Below are 18,641 nucleotides of genomic sequence, written 5' to 3' on the forward strand. Positions count from 1 at the left end.
GCTGGGGAGTACACGGAAGAGGAGAGGGGAGATGGGTTTATTACTCAAAGATGAAAAAGGGAAAGAAATTTAACATAGAAGGAGGAACCTCAGAGGACAGACTCATTGCAGGCTCTAGAACGGAATTGAAGGCAGCACATGACAGACTGATTGTTATGAATGAAGGAAGAGCATTTTGACTTGGAACAGAAGGCTGGGACTGCAAGAAAAGACCTGATTTCGTTTAGTCAAGTTAATCAGCCTGGGGGTAGACAAATTACATGTGTAGACAGCAGTCCCTTGTGATATGCTGAGTCAAACTGGGCTAATGAAGCAAAAAAGCTATATACTGGTGAATTGTCTATATGCATGTCCTTTGTAACCTTGAGGTTATTTTCTTGGGCATAAGGTGAACTGTGTGCTTGAAATGACTGACTGAATATATAACAAACCAAAATAGATGAGGAAGAGTCCTGTGCAGGCTGGCCATGAAATTGGTTGAATTCCACTTGCAAGCAAATATTATCTCTTAGACTGAGGCCAGTGGAAACTTAAATAGTGTCTTTTTAAGTTTCACGTCAAGGTACCCCTACTTTATGTTCAGATTTTTTTTTTTTTTCGCTAGTGTTGAGCTAATTTGATACTTTATTTTTTAAATAAATGAATGAGTTTATAATTGGTGTGCTCTTTTTAATATAAGAAGCTCAGTCAACCTCTGTAAGTATACAGATTGTATTTATTTTATACAGCATAGGGCTTGTGGGTATATAACATTAAGGAGTTAAATTACTGATACCTTGGAGAAGGAAATGGCAACCCACTCCAGTGTTCTTGCCTGGAGAATTCCAAGGACGGGGGAGCCTGGTGGGCTGCCGTCTATGGGGTCGCACAGAGTCGGACACGACTGAAGCGACTTAGCAGCAGCAGCAGCAGCAGCAGCAAACTGTTTAGACTTTTACATCATTCATAGTTTCCCTTACTGGTTTATCTTTACTTCAAGGGCCAGAGCTATTTATGTTTACTTATTTAGTAGTATGTGAACATAATGCCATTGTTGTTCAGTCACCCAGTCATGTCTGACTTTTTGCAACCCCGTGGACTACAGCACACTAGGCCTCCCTCTCTCTCTCATCTCCTGGAGTTTGCCCAAGTTCATGTCCATTACATCAGTGATGCCATCCAGCCATCTCATTTCTGATGCCCTCTTCTTCTGGTTTCAATGTTTCCCAGCATCAGGGGCTTTTCCAATGAGTCGGCTGTTTGCCTCATCAGGTGACAAAATACTGGAGCGTCAGCTTGAGCATCAGTTCTTCCAATGAGTATTCAGGGTTGATTTCCTTTAAGACTGACTGGTTTAATCTCCTCACTGTCCAAGGGACTCTGAGGAGTCTTCTCCAGCACCACAGTTCAAAGGCATCAATTCTTTGGCACGCTACCTTCTTTTTGGTCCAGCTCTCACAACTGTATGTGACCACTGGGAAGACCATAGCCTTGACTATATGGACCTTTGTCAGCAGAGTGCTTTTCAATACACTGTCTAGGTTTGTCATAGCTTTCTTGCCAAGAAGCAATCATCTTCTGATTTCATGGCTGTAGTCACCATCTGCAATGATTTTAAAGCCCAAGAAAACAAAATCTGTCGCTGCTTCCACCCTTTGAAGTAATGACCAGATGTCATGATCTTAGTTTTTTTAATATTTAGTTTAAGCTGGCTTTTTCACTCTCCTCCTTCACCCTCATCAAGAGTTCTTTAGTTCCTCTTCACTTTCTGTCATTAGAGTGGTATCATCTGCATATCTGAGGTTGTTGATGTTTCTTCCACCTATCTTGATTCTAGCTTGTAACTCATCCAGTCCAGTATTTCTCATAATGTGCTCAGGGTATAAGTTAAAGAAACTGGGTAACAACAGACAGCCCTGTCATACTCCTTTCTCAATCCTGACCCAATCATTTGTTCCATACAGGGTTCTGTTACTTCTTGACTCCCATACAGGTTTCTCAGGAGACAGGTAAGATGGTCTGGAAGCTTATGGTTCAAGTAATGCTGAAGGCTAGCATGCAAGATTTTAAGCATGATCTTACTAGCGTGGGAGATGAGTGCAATTGTCCGATATTTTGAACATTCTTTAATATTGCCTTTCTTGGGAACTGGAATGAGGATTGACCTTTTCCAGACCTGTGGCCAGTGCTGGGTCTTCCAGATTTGCAGACATATTGAGTGCAACACTTTGATAGCATCATTTTAAAGGTTATGAATAGCTTTAATGGAATCCCATCACATCCACTAGCTTTATTGACAGCAGTACTTCCTAAGGCCCACCTGAATTCACACTCCAGAATGTCTGGCTCTGGGTGATGACCACGCCATTGTGGTTATCCAGGTCATTAAGATCTTTTTTGTACAGTTCTTCTGCATATTCTTTCCATTTCTTCTTGATTTTTTTCTGCTTCTACTAAGTCTCCACCATTTCTGTCCTTTATTGTGCCCATCTTTGGGCAAAATGTCCCCTCAGTATTTCCAATTTTCCTGAAGAGATCCCTAGTCTTTCCCCTTCTGTTGTTTTCCTCTGTTTTTAAGCACTGTTCATTGAAGAAGGCCTTCTTGTCTCTCTTCACTGTTCTTTGGAACTCTGCATTTAGTTGGGTGTAGTTGGTTTTAGAAAAGGCAGAGGAACAAGAGATAAAATTGCCAACATCCACTGGATCATTGAAAAAGCAAGAGAGTTCCAGAAAAACATCTATTTCTGCTTTATTGACTATGCCAAAGCCTTTGACTGTGTGGATCACAATAAACTGTGAAAAATTCTGAAAGAGATGTGAATACCAGACCACCGGACCTGCCTCCTGAGAAATCTGTATGCAGGTTTCAGGAAGCAACAGTTAGAACTGGACATGGAACAACAGACTGGTTCCAAATAGGAAAAGGAGTATGTCAAGGCTGTATATTGTCCCCCTACTTATTTAACTTATATGCAGAGTACATCATGAGGAATGCTGGGCTGGAAGAAGCACAAGCTGGAATCAAGATTGCCGGGAGAAATATCAATAACCTCAGATATGCAGATGATACCACCCTTATGGCAGAAAGTGAAGAAGAACTAAAGGGCCTCTTGATGAAAGTGAAAGAGGAGAGTGAAAAAGTTGGCTTAAAACTTAACATTCAGAAAACTAAGATCAGGGCATCTGGTCCCATCACTAATGGCAAATAGATGGGGAAACAGTGGAAACAGTGCAGACTTTATTCTATGGGGCTCCAAAATCACTGCAGATGGTGACTGCAGCCATGAAATTAAAAGATGCTTGCTCCTTGGAAGGAAAGTTATGACCAACCTAGACAGCATATTAAAGAGCAGAGGCATTACTTTGCCAACAAAGTTCTATCTATTCAAGGCTATGGCCTTTCCAGTAGTCATGTATGGATGTGAGAGTTGGACTATAAAGAAAGCTGAGCACCTGAAGAATTGATGCTTTTGAACTGCGGTGTTGGAGAAGGCTCTTGAGAGTCCCTTGATCTACACAGAGATCCAACCAGTCCATCCTGAAGGAGATCAGTCCTGAGTGTTCATTGGAAGGACTGATGTTGAAGCTGAAACCCCAATACTTTGGCCACTTGGTGCGACAAGCTGACTCATTAGAAAAGACCCTGATGCTGGGAAAGATTGAGGGCGGGAGAAGAAGGGGACAACAGAGAATGAGATGGCTGAATGCGTCACCGACTCAGTGGACATGACTTTGGGTAAACTCCGGGAGTTGGTGATAGACAGGGAGGCCTGGCGTGCTGTGGTCCATGGAGTCTCAAAGAGTCGGACACGACTGAGCGACTGAACTGAACTGAATTGAACCTTTCCCTTTCTTCCTTGCTTTTCACTTCTCATCTTTCTTCAACTATTTGTCAAACCTCCTCAGATAACCACTTTGCCTTCTTGCTCTTCTTTTTCTTTGGGATGGTTTTGTTCACTGCCTCCTGTACAATATTACAGACCTCTGTCCAAAGATCTTCAGGCACACTGTTTTCTAGATCTAATCCCTTGACTCTGTTCATCACCTCCACTGCATATTCATAAGGGATTTGATTTAAGTCATACCTGGCTGGTCTAGTGGTTTCCCCCGCTTTCTTTAGATTAAGCCTGAATTTGGCCTTGAGAAGATGATGATCTGAACCATAGTCAGCTCCAGATCCTGTTTTTGCTCTCTGGATACAGCTTCTCCAAGTACAAAGAATGCAATCGGTTTGATTTTGGTATTGACCATTTGGTGATGTCCATGTGTAAAGTTGTCTTTTGTGTTGTTGAAAAAGGGTCTTTGTTATGACCAGTGCATTCTCTTGGCAGAATTCAGTTAATTAAGAATTAATTAATTCAGAATAAAATTACTATCTTACCCTTGAATTTTCTCACTTTTGGTTGTACATGTTTACCCACTTTCCTGACAACCTTGGAATGCTTCTGATTTAAAAGCCACTGAATTTCTTCAAAATCTTGCCATCTTATTTATCTACATGTAACCACTATTCACATTTCATTTCTTATTCTTTTAGAGACAAATATTAGCATAAATGTACAGATTAATTATGTTTTAACCTACTCTAAACCTTGAGGGAGAATGAGGTTTATATGGCTCAACATTCAAAATTTAATCAGAATTTTAAAAACCTGGGGGAAATAACTAGTTTATCACATTACAGTGAAAAACTCTGAGACATTGATTTAGAAATTGATGAAATGTACAATTGCCAAAACACAAAATATAATTAGTAAACAGTCATATAGGAAGTATTCAAACTTCTTATCAAAGAAATGTAGCTTTTTTTATAGCATATTTTTTAAGATGAGAAAAAATTTCTTAAAAGAAAAAATAGTTGCCCACATTATAAACTTGGTACCTTGAAAGTATGAAATTCAGGAAGTAAAAATAATCAAAATAATAATATCTAGTCTTCCAAAGATGACCACTAGTAGTCTTACACATTGCTGGCATGAGTAATATTGCTGCAGCCATTTTGAAAAAATAAAAATAAAGAGTCATAAAAACACTTTGACTCTTTGATTAGATAATTCTACTTCAGCACCTGTCAGGGCACTGTGAAAATAGAAAATGTGCAGTGATGTTCATTAAGCAATATTTATAAGGAAAATAACAATGTTCTATACCAGAGGAACAGAAAATAAATCATGGAAATCATAGTAGTTTGAATATTATGCAAATATTTAACGATTGCTCCAAAAATAAGTTATGTTGAAGGTGTTTTATATATAATTTTTGAAGATTATATGTGTATTATCTGAAGAATGACTTCTTCTATGTACCTATGGAAATTAGAAATTGAGGAATCTTTCTTGACATGTCTGTGTCCCTAACCTTCCAAAGTCACTTAATCATTTGGTGGACAGTTTCACCCACTTAGTAGCTCAGAGTACTTTCTACTTTTATTCCACTTCACCACCACTATCCTTGTCCAAGTAAACAGGATCTCTCTCTCTCCTCATCCCTGTAAGTACCCTGACCACTCTCTCCTGTTCCCCACTGGAATCTTTTCTCCACCTGCTGCTAGAATGATCTTTTTTAAAAAAATTTTTTTACTGATGTGTAAGTGACATTATTTGTTAATGTAAAAAGCCTTTAAAATTATTTTACAGCATTAATTTCAGGTGTACAAAATAATGATTCAATATTTGTATAAATTGTGAAATGATCATCACAATAAATCTAGTTAACAACCATGACTACACATAGTTATAAGTTTTTGTTTTTTCTTTTGATGAGGACTTTTAAGATCTCTACTCTTAGCAACTTTGGAATATTCAGTACAGTATTAGTAACTATTGTCACCATACTGTACATTACATCCCCATGACATAATTATTTTATAACTGGAATTTTATACCTTTTGACTTCCTTCACCCATTTGTCCCACCCTGGCACCCTCCCCCTACCAGACAATCACCAATCTGTTCTCTGTATCTATCAACTTGGTTTTGTTGTTTAAATTTCACATACAAGTGAGGTCATATAGTATTTGTCTTTCTCTGACTTATTTTACTTAGCATAATGCCCTCAAGGTTCATCCGTGTCATAGTAAATGGCGAGATTTCATCAAGATTTCATTCTTTGTATGTCTGTGTGTATAAAGTCACATCTTTATCCATTCATTTATCGATGGACACTTAGATTGTTCCCTATCTTAGTTATTGAAAATAATGCTTGTGATGGGTCTGTTAAGATCTTCTATTTCTTCCTGGTTCAGTTTTAGAAAGTTATACTTTTCTAAGAACTTGTTCATTTCTTCCAAGTTGTCCATTTTATTGGCATAGAGTTGCTGGTAGTAGTCTCTTATGATCCTTTGTATTTCAGTGTTGTCTGTTGTGATCGCTCCATTTTCATTTCTAATTTTGTTAATTTGGTTCTTCTGCCTTTGTTTCTTAATGAGTCTTGCTAATGGTTTGTCAATTTTGTTTATTTTTTCTAAAAACCAGCTTTTAGCTTTGTTGATTTTTGCTATGGTCTCTTTAGTTTCTTTTGCGATCAAAACATGTATATTATCTAGGGTGAAACAGATCACCAGCCCAGGTTGGATGCATGAGACAAATGCTCGGGCCTGGTGCACTGGGAAGACCCAGAGGGAGCGGGTAGAGAGGGAGGTGGGAGGGGGGATCGGGATGGGGAATACGTGTAAATCCATGGCTAATTCAAGTCAATAATAACAAAAACCACTACAATATTGTAAAGTAATTAGCCTCCAACTAATAAAAAAAAAATGCTGCAATGAATACAGGAATGTACATATCTTTTCAAATTAGTGTCCTCACTTTCTTCAGATAAATACCCAGAAATGGAATTGCTGGATCACATGGTAGTTCTATTTTTAATTTTTTGAAGAACTTTTATATTGTCTCCTTAGTGGCTGCACCAACTGTGTTCCCACACATAGTGCATTGAGGGTTCCCTTTTCTCCACATCTTCACCAACATGTCATTTCTTATTTTGATAATAGCCATTTGGACAGGTAAGAAGTGGTTTTATTTGCATTTCCCTGGTAATTTGTGGTATTGAGTATCTCTTCATGTGCCTGTTGGCCATCTGTATGTCTTTTTTGGAAAAATGTCTATTCAGATCCTCTGCCTAAATCATATACTTTGCTTTTTTGCTATTGGGTTTTATGCGTGATTTGTATATTTTGATAATTAACCCCTATCAGATAGTATGATTTGCAAATATCCCACTCCCCCACCCCCATCCAGTAGGTTGCCTCTTCATTTTGTTGGATTCCTTTTTAGTCCAGGATTTTTTTTTTTTTTTTTGGCTGCACTGAGTCTTCACTGTGGTGTGTGGACTCTTCATTGTGCCACGTGAACTTTATCTAGTTGCAGTGCACAGACTTCTCTTGTTGCAGAGCGCGGACCACAGCACGCAGGCGCAGTGGTGCCGCCATGCGAGCCCTCTAGCTGCTGCTCACAGGCTTCATTGCTCCGTGGTGGGTGCGATCTTAGTCACCCAACCAGGACTGAACCTGTGTCCCCTGAACTGGAGGGCCAACTCCAAACCACCCGACCACCAGGTAAATCTTTTTTGAAGTACAAATCTGGGAACTCCCCTGGTGGCTCAGTGGTAAAGAATCTGCCTGCCAATGCAGAAGACACAGGTTCGATCCCTGACCCGGGAAGATCCTATGTGCCACAGAGCAAATAAGCCCGTGTGCCGCAACTACTGGGCCCATGTGCTGCATCTAGAGAATACCCCACTCTCCACTACTAGAGAAAAAAGCCTGTCCAGCAACAACGACCCAGCACAGCCAAAAATCAATCAATCAACCAATAAAGTAAAACTAAAGTACACATCTGATGTGTCCTGCTCCTGCCCTGTCACTGATGGTTTATCACTGCTCCAGGACTAGTGGTCAAACTGCTTAACCCAACTCTCAAGGTTGCATGATCTAGCAGCTACGTTTCTGCTCTCCCTTTAGTTAGTCTTATTTTCTACCTCCACATTCCAGCCAGGCCAGCTTGTTTCAGTTCCTTGCTTCTTTCCTTGGGGGCATTTACTCTACAGTTACTACTGTTTTGCCTGGAAAGCTCTCTCCCAGAACTGTCCACCCACTACCTTTTTGCTTCATCCTTCAGGCTATATGTCATCTTCTTAAGGAAATCTTTGCTTCTGCCTCACAAAACGAGGTCCCCTTGTTATATGCTTTCATAATACCTGCCTAATTTTTTATTGTTTGCCTCCACTCCTACCCCATAAGATTGTAAATTCCATGAGGGCAAGGACTTGACTTATTCATTGATCTTTGCCCAGAGTTCAGACGTGTGTTGGATGAAGAAATCATACTTACCACTGTTTGTTATCTTATGTTTGTATCATTATGGACTCATATCTGTCTCTCCCATTAGACAATAAGCTCTCTAGGATAGTAGCTATATCTGCTCTGCTCACCATTGTATCTCTGTATCTTCTCTCCAGGAGGCTTTCCACAAATGTATATTTAATACATTTTATTACAACCATATGAGAAATGCAGAAGAAAAAAATCACATCAAAAGGGCAATACTGATTGCATTGGGATTGTGAAAATATGATTGATTTTTCTCTATCTACAAGAAAAATTATAATGGAAAATGATAATATAAATTAAAATTCACAATTAAACAAGAAAAATATATTGTACTTATTGAATAAGCATAATCTTATAGAAGTTAAAAGTGGAATTGATACCTGTAATGATTCTATTCTAGGAAATCAGGTGTTTATTTTTCTTTCTCTTGTGTGTCCAAATAGGTGCATTATTTTTCACATAGCTATAAGTATAGATAAAATGTTGTACTTTATTTTTTCTGCTTCATGCTATGTCACATGCATTTTCGCAGAACACTACATTGCCCAAGTAATTTTTAGCAACTGCATAATGTTCAGTTAAATTAATGTACTTTGGGGAAGGGCTGTTTCTTTAAGATCCATTTCCTGGAGTAAAACTCACACTGAGTATTCACTTAGAGGTACAGATTTCTGACTTAACTGGCTAAATGTTAAAAAGAAACAGGCAGTGATGAATTTGAGTGCCAGTGTGGAATGAATGTTTGAGATGAAATGAAATGAAGTGTGACTATTTTAAAAGAGAGTCAGTGTTATATGGAGGCTTTAGAAAAAATAACAAAGTTATATTTATTGAGCTCAGTTCAGTTCAGTCACTAAGACATGTCCAGTTCTTTGTGATCCCATGGACAGCAGCATGCCAGGCTTCCCTGTCCTCCACCATCTCCTGGAGTTTGCTCAGATTCATGTCCATTGAGTCAGCAATGCAATCCAAAGTATTAGAGCTTCAGCTTCAGCATCAGTCCTTCCAATGAATATTCAGGACTGATTTCCTTTAGGATTAACTGGTTTGATCTCTTTGCAGTCCAAGGGACTCTCAAGAGTCTTCTCCAACACCATATTTCAAAAGCATCAATTCTTCAGTGCTCAACCTCCTTTATGGTCCAACTCTCACATCCATACATGACTACTGGAAAAAACAATAGCTTTGACTATACAGACCTTTGTTGGCAAAGTGATGTCTCTGCTTTTTAATATGTGGTCTAGGTTTGTCATAGCTTTCCTTACAAGGAGCAAGTGTCTTTTTAATTTCATGGCTGCAGTCACCATCTGCAGTGATTTGGGGGCCCAAGAAAATAAAGACTAGAAAGTTCCTAAGTCAGGTAGCTTGACTGTCCTCTGAAACGAGAAGGATGTGTTGAGAAGTGGGCAGGGGTGCTGCTGAATGTCTGATCACTTGGGAGGGCTTTGAGAAACTAAAGGTCATGTATAAACACGGAATATTAGGGAATTCCCTGGAAGTCCAGTGGTTAGGCAGCACTTTCACTTCCCTGGATCCAGGGTTCAGTCCCTGGTTGGGAAACTAAGATCCTGCAAGTGGTGTGGCATGGCCAAAAAAAAAAGAAAAAGTGAGACATTAATAGATAAGGTATTGATAAGTTGACAGCAGTCAGTACTGGTTAGAAGCAGGTACTTGTGGTCTCTTAGTCTGTAAGAGTAGTAGCAATAGAGACAGGAGTGACTACATGTCGGAGGGGTGGCAGTGGCAAAATGGAAGGGACTAATGCAAACTATGTGGACTCTGTGTGATGATTGCTGCTTAATGCTTTTCAAAATGCAAGTCTGGGCAGGATGGCCTCTTGATTATTTTATAAGATGACAGTATCATAGCCCTAAGCAGGAACCTGACTTGCAACCCTTACAGTTCATTGCCTTTAACCCCAAATTAGCCATTCTGCAGCTGTCTTGCACACTGCTTTCTTAGGAGTACAAAGCCTCTAACATTTGTGCTTCACAGAGGACTCTGGATAAAGGGCAACTGTGGAGTCATAAGAAATTCTTTCCAAAATAGCAGAATTTCCCAAGCGTGGAGCCCAACAAGAAGCCTGGCTTTTTCATCAGACGTTTGCCAACCTGACCCTTTGATGAAATTTGTCATTAGGTTCTTCTGACTCCCCTTCCTGCTTTATTTACCTCTGTCCAGGGCAGTCTCCCTCTGGATTAAACACCTCTTATTTCCAAACAGTTCTAGGGTCCTCCTCAAATGGAGCAAATGATCTGCTTTGTTTTTTCAAGTCTCAACTGATGATTTAACTAAGAACTTAGAGCAGCATTTTCATTTGAAAGAAGACTAAGTTGATAAGGACAGGGGAGAAGGAAAAAGAAATAATAGCAGAGTTTCAGTTCTGACATTCTGGAAGTATGGGTCAGACACATTTGTGCTTTGGATGACTTTTCCTCTTAAGCTCAAAGCACACTTTCCCTTACTACTGAGCATTAGTCATGTCCTCATCACAGGCTTTTGTGATTTTGTGTTTAAAGAATTCCATTATCTAAGACCATTACATTTAACAATTTCTTTTCTGCATGTAAGCTTTTCTTCTTGACCACTGGATGGGCAAATAAGGACCCAAATGGCAACCCACTCTAGTAATCTTGCCTGGAAAATTCCAGGGATAGAGGAGCCTGGTGGGCTCTAGTCCATGGGGCTGCAAAGAGTTGGGCATGACTAAGCGACCAAGAACTGCTGCTTACATCTGTTATAGAACCTGTTGCATAAACATTGCTCAATAAACATCTGATTGTTAACAAATAAATGAATGAGTAAACAGAACTAGATTATTCTAGTTTCTCCATGTCATTAAAATACCTATCAATCAGTTGTGTTGTTAGGTCCGGTTTGCACAAGGCTCAACCCACAATGTCCTCAGCAACTTGATTATTTCAACTACTAGGAAAAACTTTTAGACTGTCATCATGTTTAGATAATTACAGTCAAAATATATACATGGTAGGGTAGTGAAACGGAAACTCCACCTAGAGACAATGTTCCCCTGGACTTAAAGGTTTGCACCTTCTCCACCAGGTAAAGTTTGACCCATCACATGAGTTTGCACTTCATGTGAAGAAATTTAAAGCGTGTGTATTTTTGTTTTATTTCAGCAAACTCCAGAAGACAAAGAGGGATATCAGATGGCTTCAAGGAGTGACTGGTGAATGGTTTGAAGAAATTCAAAGGAAAAAGTTTTGTAATGAAACAGATGTTAGCCAAATGTTAAAACAACCGCTTACACAGAGGCTGAGAAAGGGGATGGCAGAAAATGGTGAGACCTTATGTCTCTTCATTGTAGATAATGGTTCAGTGGGATCTCCAATTTAACCAATCTGTGTTTAGGACTATTTTTAAATCATAAGGGACAAAAGTTCACAATAAAAAGAGTGAACTGACAATGTACTGTAATGTCTTGGGAAGGGGTGGTGTTTTTATAATCATGCAAGACAGCACAGTGGCTAAGGCCACAGGCATCAATATCAAAAAGGGCTGGATTCAAATATCCACTCTCTCTCTCTACTCCATGTGACTCTCTGTAAGCCTCAATTTTCACATCTTTAAATGGGTATGATCATATGGTGGTTGTTGAAAATTAAATAAAATAACATGTATAAAATACTGAGTCCTAACACAGTGAGCATTTAAATAAATGGGACGATGGTGCAGAAGGAGAGGGAGACAAAGGAGGGGAGGGAAAGGAGAAGAGAGAATGAGAACAGGTGGTAGAGAAGCTGCCACCCTTTTGGTACTTTGGTAACTTAAACTCCATAAGTGAGCGCAAACAAATGTCTTCTGTAGACATTCTAACTTTGTAACTACCAGCATGTCAGCATGTCTAAAGTATTACAGTATGATGGACTTGATATATGTAGCTCTGGAGAAAAGGAAAGATACATCCATCTGAATGAGGAGTGCCAAAGAATAGCAAGCAGAGATAATAAAGCCTTCCTAAGTTATCAATGAAAAGAAATAGAGGAAAACAATACAATGAGGAAGACTAGAGATCTCTCCAAAAAAATGAGAGATACCAAGGGAAGATTTAATGCAAAGGTGGGCACAGTAGGACTTCCCTGGTGGTCCAGTGTTTTAAAAATCCGCCTGTCAGTGCGGGGAACTCAGGCTCCATCCCTGGTCTGGGAAGACTCCGTATGCAGTCAGGCATCTAAAGCCCGTGGACCACAACTGCTGAGCCCACGTGCTGCAACTACTGAAGGCTGATCGCCGTAGGACCCGTACTCGGCAAGAGAAGCCACCACAGTGGGAAACTCTGCATCACAGCAAGAGAGCAGACCCCACTCACCGCAACTAGAGAAAAGTCCAAGCACCACAAAGACCCAGCACAGCCAGAAATAAACAAACACTTAAAAAAAAAAGATGGGCACAATAATGGACAGAAACAGGATGGACCTAACAGAAGCAGATGATATTCAGAAGAGGTGGCAGGAATACACAGAAGAACTGTACAAAAAAAGATCTTCGTAACCCAGATAACCACGATCGTGTGATCACTCACCTAGAGTCAGACATCCTGGAATGTGAAGTCAAGTGGACCTTAGGAATCATCACTATGAACAATGCTGGTGGAGGTGATGGAATTCCAGCTGAACTATTTCAAATCCTAAAAGATGGTGCTATTAAAGTGCTGCACTCAATATGCCAGCAAGTTTGAAAAACTCAACAGTGGCCACAGGGCTGGAAAAGGTCAGTTTTCATTCCAATTACAAAGAAAGGCAATGCCAAAGAATGTTCAAACCACCACACAATTGCATTCATTTCACACGCTAGCAAAGTAATGCTGAAAATTCTCCAAACTAGGCTTCAACAGTACATGAACCAACAACTTCCAGATGTTCAAGCTGGATTTAGAAAAGGTAGAGGAACCAGAGATCAAATTGCCACCATCCACTGGATCATTGAAAAAGCAAGAGAATTCCAGAAAAACATCTGCTTCATTGACTATGCTAAAGCCTTTGATTATGTAGATCACAACCAACTGTGGAAAATTCTGAAACAGATGAGAATACCGGACCACCTTACCTGCCTCCTGAGAAACCTGTATGTAGGTTAAGAAGCAACCGTTAGAACCAGACATGGAACAATGCACTGGTTACAAATTGGGAAAGGAGTACATCAAGGCTGTATATTGTCACCCTGCTGATTTAACTTATATGCAAAGTATATCAAGTGAAATGCTGGGCTGGATGAATCACAAGCTAGAATCAAGATTTGTAGGAGAAATATCAATAATCTCAGATATGCAGATGACACCACCCATATGGCAGAAAGCAAAGATATGCAGATGACACCACCCATATGATGAAAGTCAAAGAGGAGAGTGAAAAAGCTGGCTTAAAACTCAACATTCAAAAAACAAAGATCATGACTTTCGGTCTCATCACTTCATGGCAAATAGGTGGGGAAACAGTGACAGACTTTATTTTCTTGGGCTCCAAAATCACTGCAGATGGTGACTGCAGCCATGAAATTAAAAGATGCTTGCTCCTTGGAAGAAAAGCTATGACCAACCTAGATAGCATATTAAAAAGCAGAGACATTACTTTGTTGACAAAGGTCTATCTAGTCAAAGCTACGGTTTTTCCAGTGGTCATGTATGGATGTGAGAGTTGGACCATAAAGAAAGCTGAGCACCAAAGAATTGATGCTTTTGAACTGTGGTGTTGGAGGAGACTCTTGAGACTCTTGAGTCTCCTTGGACTGCAAGGAGATCAAACCCGTCCATCCTGAAAGAAATCAGTCCTGAAGAGTCATTGGACGGACTAATGCTGAAGCTTCAGGTCCAATAATTTGGCCACCTGATGTGAAGAACTGACATGTTAGAAAACCCCCTGATGCTGAAAGAGGTTGAAGGCAGCAGGAGAAGGGGACGACAGAGGATGAAATAGTTGGATGGCATCACCGACTTGATGGATATGAGTCTAAGCAAGCTCCAGGAATTGGTGATGGACAGGGAAACCTGGCGTGCTGCAGTCCGTGGGATCGCAGAGTTGGACACAAATGAGCGGCTGAACTGACGGAACTGATATCTTGCCTTAGAATTTTTCATATTCATAAATAATACTATGTTTTATCTGTACATATATTATACATATATGTTACATGCTTACCCACATATAAAGCATATATGTAGCAAATATATATAAACAGAGAGATTTTTGATGGGAATAAGAAATACTTTGAAGGATTTAATATGCTTTCCTTTACTTTCTTTGATATGAAAATTATGTAGTCTCTCACGATGGTTTTAAAGCACCAAAATAAAGATTTCTAAAGGACATGGTAGTTAAGAGTGGCATGAGAATTAAATGAGGTCCCTAACAAAGCTTTGGTTTTGGTTTGCCATGGGGAAGATATATTGAGAAAACCTTGAAGCTGGAATGGGGGAGGGACATTCTATAGAACTGCAGTTCACAATACATGTTGAAAGACTCCCTACTTTTTGCGAGGTTTTTTCCCCAATGAGCAGAATTGTCCATGGCACAGGAGTGTCCCTGGTTCCTGAGGTTCATATAGGGATGAATCCTCCCCTCTCCCCACCCCTGACCCAGTTCATATAGGGATGCCTGCATTTCTAGACCACGTGGAGGGTAAAGAGAGATTAGTTCTCCAATGTATTTACCTGGAAATACTTTAGTTATGCAGAATTTTTATAATTTTCATTTAGATCCTGTGGAATTACAAACATCAAGATCTAAAAATATACTCAATCAAAGAAACCCAACATCCATTCCATCTCGGCTGAGCTTCAGATCATCATTTGCTTCCTTGTTCTCATTCAGAAAATCCAGAAAGGAGACTTCAAAGCTTCAGTCGCTGGGACAGAAAGGGTGAGTAAACTCAGATCATGTGACAACTCATTAGTTACCAGTTCCCAGGGGCCAGCAGCCTGTTTTGTGTTCAGAATGTTTAATGTTTGTTCTTAGCATTTCATTCCAGATAGTAACAAAGGAACCGGGGCTGAGCTCTGTAAGGGACAAAGTCCTTACGAAACTCTGAAACTGGGCTTATCTGAAATCCAACTTCTAACCAATGGCACAAGTCCCAGGAGGTGGATGTGGGGAATAATGGGTTAAATGTTGAGAAATAATTATTAACAGTTTCTCCACCGCTCCAAGAGCCTGGAATTTAAGGCTAAGTGAAGAAAGGGAAGCTTTGAGAGCAATGAAGGTATTGTTCCAGTTGATTCCCAGTTGAAAACTGTGTAAATCAGTTCGTCTTGACTCATCACGCTGTTGGATTGTTTTGTGAAAAACAGGCAAGTCTTTGCTTACGTGCAATTGAGCTGACTGCTAAATATTTCCAGCATATCTTCCTGGTTGAAAAGCTTCCCACCCTCTTAAGGTGTTGGCTTGGCACGTGATATGTTCCTTGTGTGCCACTAAGCGTGCACTGCAGTGCTAACTAAAAGGTGTTTGAGGTCACTCTTGCTGAAAAACAGTAGGCAGCAAGCAGCTGGTGAGGTATGTGATGAGCCTCTGAGACTCACTGAGCTCTGTCCTCCCCTCTTAGGGGAATGGAAGGTTTTTACTTCCAGCTGTCAGCCAAGGCTGTTTTTGTCCTTGACGAAATAATGAAGAGCTGGACAAAATGTAGGTTTATGTGATTGTTTCTACAAGAGTTGCTTACAAGGAAATACTCTTCAAACCGGTGAGTTGCTTTTCTTTGTAAAAAATGTTTAAAACACTAGTAATTCTCTCATTTGACAATTTAAAATTGAGGAGTATTTCCTTTGTAAGAATTATTTCTTTTAGAGAGAAAAGAAATATTCTTAATATGAGGGGTGGCTGGGGTGTATGATGTAATTTGTGTTTCAGGTAATTTTCTTTAAGGCAGAGTTTTATTGTAGCTGAACAATCTAACATTAGTAAACTAGGAAAAGTTGAGGTAACTGACAAGTTAATTTCAGGCTCATATTGTAAGTTGCTGCAAAAGTGGATCAAAGAAGGTAAAAAAAACAATAGTCTTCATTCTGAGTATCATGGATTTTTGTTATAGACCAAATTTTTTTCTGTTTAGCAACTGTTCTTCTTAAATACCAAAATGACTTGTAGCTCTCCTTTATCCAGACAAACACAACATATAAAAGTGAAACAAATTTTATCCTTTAAGCATATGTTTATGTTTCACAGTTTTCAGATTTGCCATCTTTAAATACATTTTAATTTCAAACTGTAATTGTGCTGGTTTAAAATGTAACGAATGCACTGTTTTTTGCTCCTAGTAGGTTTCAGAAGGTAAAGCATAAAATTATACCCTTTTTATTTTTAAATATGAGTGTGACCTAAATATTTGGACCTAAATCCTGAATTTGAATGTGTGTAGTGGGGGAGAGGTTGTTTTTAAGGGTGTGTAGCCCTATGGTAGGACAATAAATGGTGTGTCATACATTCTGAGGGGCTCTTTATTAAGTGGAGCTTTTTTTCGTTCAGCAGTTCAGATTTTTCTCAAAATACAGAAGCAAGCTTCAGAATCAGACAGGAGCTGCTCCTTGCCTATAAGCACAGTGGGAGGAACTGACGAAGGCCCTGGGGGAAGCACAGTCATTCTGTGCTGGGAAACAGTCAGGTTTCTACTTGCTGAAGCCATCAAAGCTTGACATTGTCACACTCGGTCCTCTGGAGAGCAAGTTAGCAAAGCAGTTTTAGAGGATCTTCTGCAAATCACAGAAAGAAAGCCGACCCCCAGAAAGCTGTGGGAACATAGTGACTTCATTAATTAGCAAAAAGGCAAAAACTTTTGCCATTTCTGATTCAAATATGACTACTGAAGTTTCTCCTCCCAAATTTATGTACTTCCTAACTATCCCATTATTATTTTAATCCTATTTGTAAACAATTGAACTGTTTGTACTCGCTGTGACTCTGCCACAACTCCAGGAACAAAGAAATAATTCCCACTAGTGCTTTAATCATTTATTGCTAGCCAGTAAATTCAAGAGAAGTATACGTATACAGTTGTAGCTTGGTATCTGCGGGGGATTGGTTCTGAGACCTCCTGCAGATACCAAACCCCACAGATGCTCGAGTTTCTTATTAAAAATGTACAGATAGCACTCTCTATCCACAGATTCAGCCAATGGGGGCTCCATCCATGGCTAGTTGAGTCTGCAGAACCCACGGATACCGAGGGCTGACAGGATTGCATATCTTTCTCTTAACATTTCCCTGTAAGTTATGTTTTCTTGCGTCTTGTTTGGGGGCGTTTATTATCTGAGACATATGGTACTCAGCCCCCACCACAGAATTTCAGTAACTCCGTTGCCTCACAAATGCCTTCCACGTAGTTCAGGAAGTACCTAACAGTGTATGTCATGAACTTATAAATGCACCTTCCCTGGTGGCCCAGGAGTATCTCCAGTTATTTTTTCTTGTTTCAGATCCCCCATTATCCCACTGATCACTCCCCTCCGTGATAGGTGGGGTGCCACCCCCTGTTCTATGAGTCAACACACTCCACCATGAAGTCATCCTGCAAGGGGGCCCCTTATCTTTGTGCCTACAGATTCTCGAAGCTGTGAAGCCACGTGCCCCCAGTTCATTATGGTGATTTTAGGGCAGTGCATTGTTTTCCCCTCTGCTCTTCCCTTTGTGGTAGTCCCAAGGACTAGAGCAAAGAGGAAGTACAAGAAAAATAGCTCATAAGGCTCATGAGCAACATGTGCAATCAAATTCAGGTTGCCCTCTCTCCTTTGAGGACCTTCCCAGTGTGGAGCATACAGTGAGTACTCAGCACCACGCTGCGATTAGAGAGTGACAGCTGCTCTCCTGGGGTAAGGGTGTGTGTGCTGACTACCCTGTCCCTTTAGGATGATTTTTTTTACCTGAGGATGCAAAGTGTTTTGGTGGATCCATCCAGGCCCCCTAGCTGCTCTTCAGACATGCCCAAATTTATCTGATCTATCACAAGACGTACACAGCAGTCCAGCAGTCTAGCTGCAACCTCTGCTTACATAAGCAAAAAGTTCAAATGCAATTTTGGAAAGTTTAAAGAGCAGGTAACTTTTTCTCCCTGAATTCTGTTTTCTGTCTCTCTTTCTCTTTTCCTCCTTCTTTCTTTCCAAATGTCGTACTATACCATCTTCCTTCTTCCTGCCAAGTACCTAGGTTTGAGTTGGAGGACACAGGAATGTAAGACACCTAGATCAAAGGAGAAATCAGAGTAAGTAAAATCCTTCTTTGGAAATGTTCCTTCAGTGATCCCAGGTGTGGCACCTACTGTGGTGACAGGAGGGAGAAGCAAGACAAAGGGAGTGGTTCCCAGTTGATCTGGTTGATCATTATTAGAA

At 40.1% G+C, this 18,641-nt stretch overlaps 1 protein-coding gene across 4 annotated transcripts in view; it reads left to right on the forward strand.

Annotated features, from left to right (window-relative positions):
* EXPH5 (exophilin 5) overlaps window positions 1–18,641 on the forward strand; it is a 92,958-nt gene that overhangs the window by 48,916 nt on the left and 25,401 nt on the right. For 2 of the 4 annotated variants that reach the window (XM_065944052.1, XM_065944053.1), the window contains exons 2-3: window positions 11,449–11,609; window positions 15,021–15,183. In XM_065944052.1, coding sequence (XP_065800124.1) covers window positions 11,449–11,609; window positions 15,021–15,183 — 324 coding nt within the window. Of the gene's footprint in view, window positions 1–11,448; window positions 11,610–15,020; window positions 15,184–15,774; window positions 16,004–18,641 lie in introns of those variants that run through there. The other 2 variants (XM_065944054.1, XM_065944055.1) reach the window with 1 other exon arrangement.

This window comes from Muntiacus reevesi, chromosome 9 (assembly GCF_963930625.1).
Source record: "Muntiacus reevesi chromosome 9, mMunRee1.1, whole genome shotgun sequence".
Classification (NCBI taxonomy): Eukaryota; Metazoa; Chordata; class Mammalia; order Artiodactyla; family Cervidae; genus Muntiacus; species Muntiacus reevesi.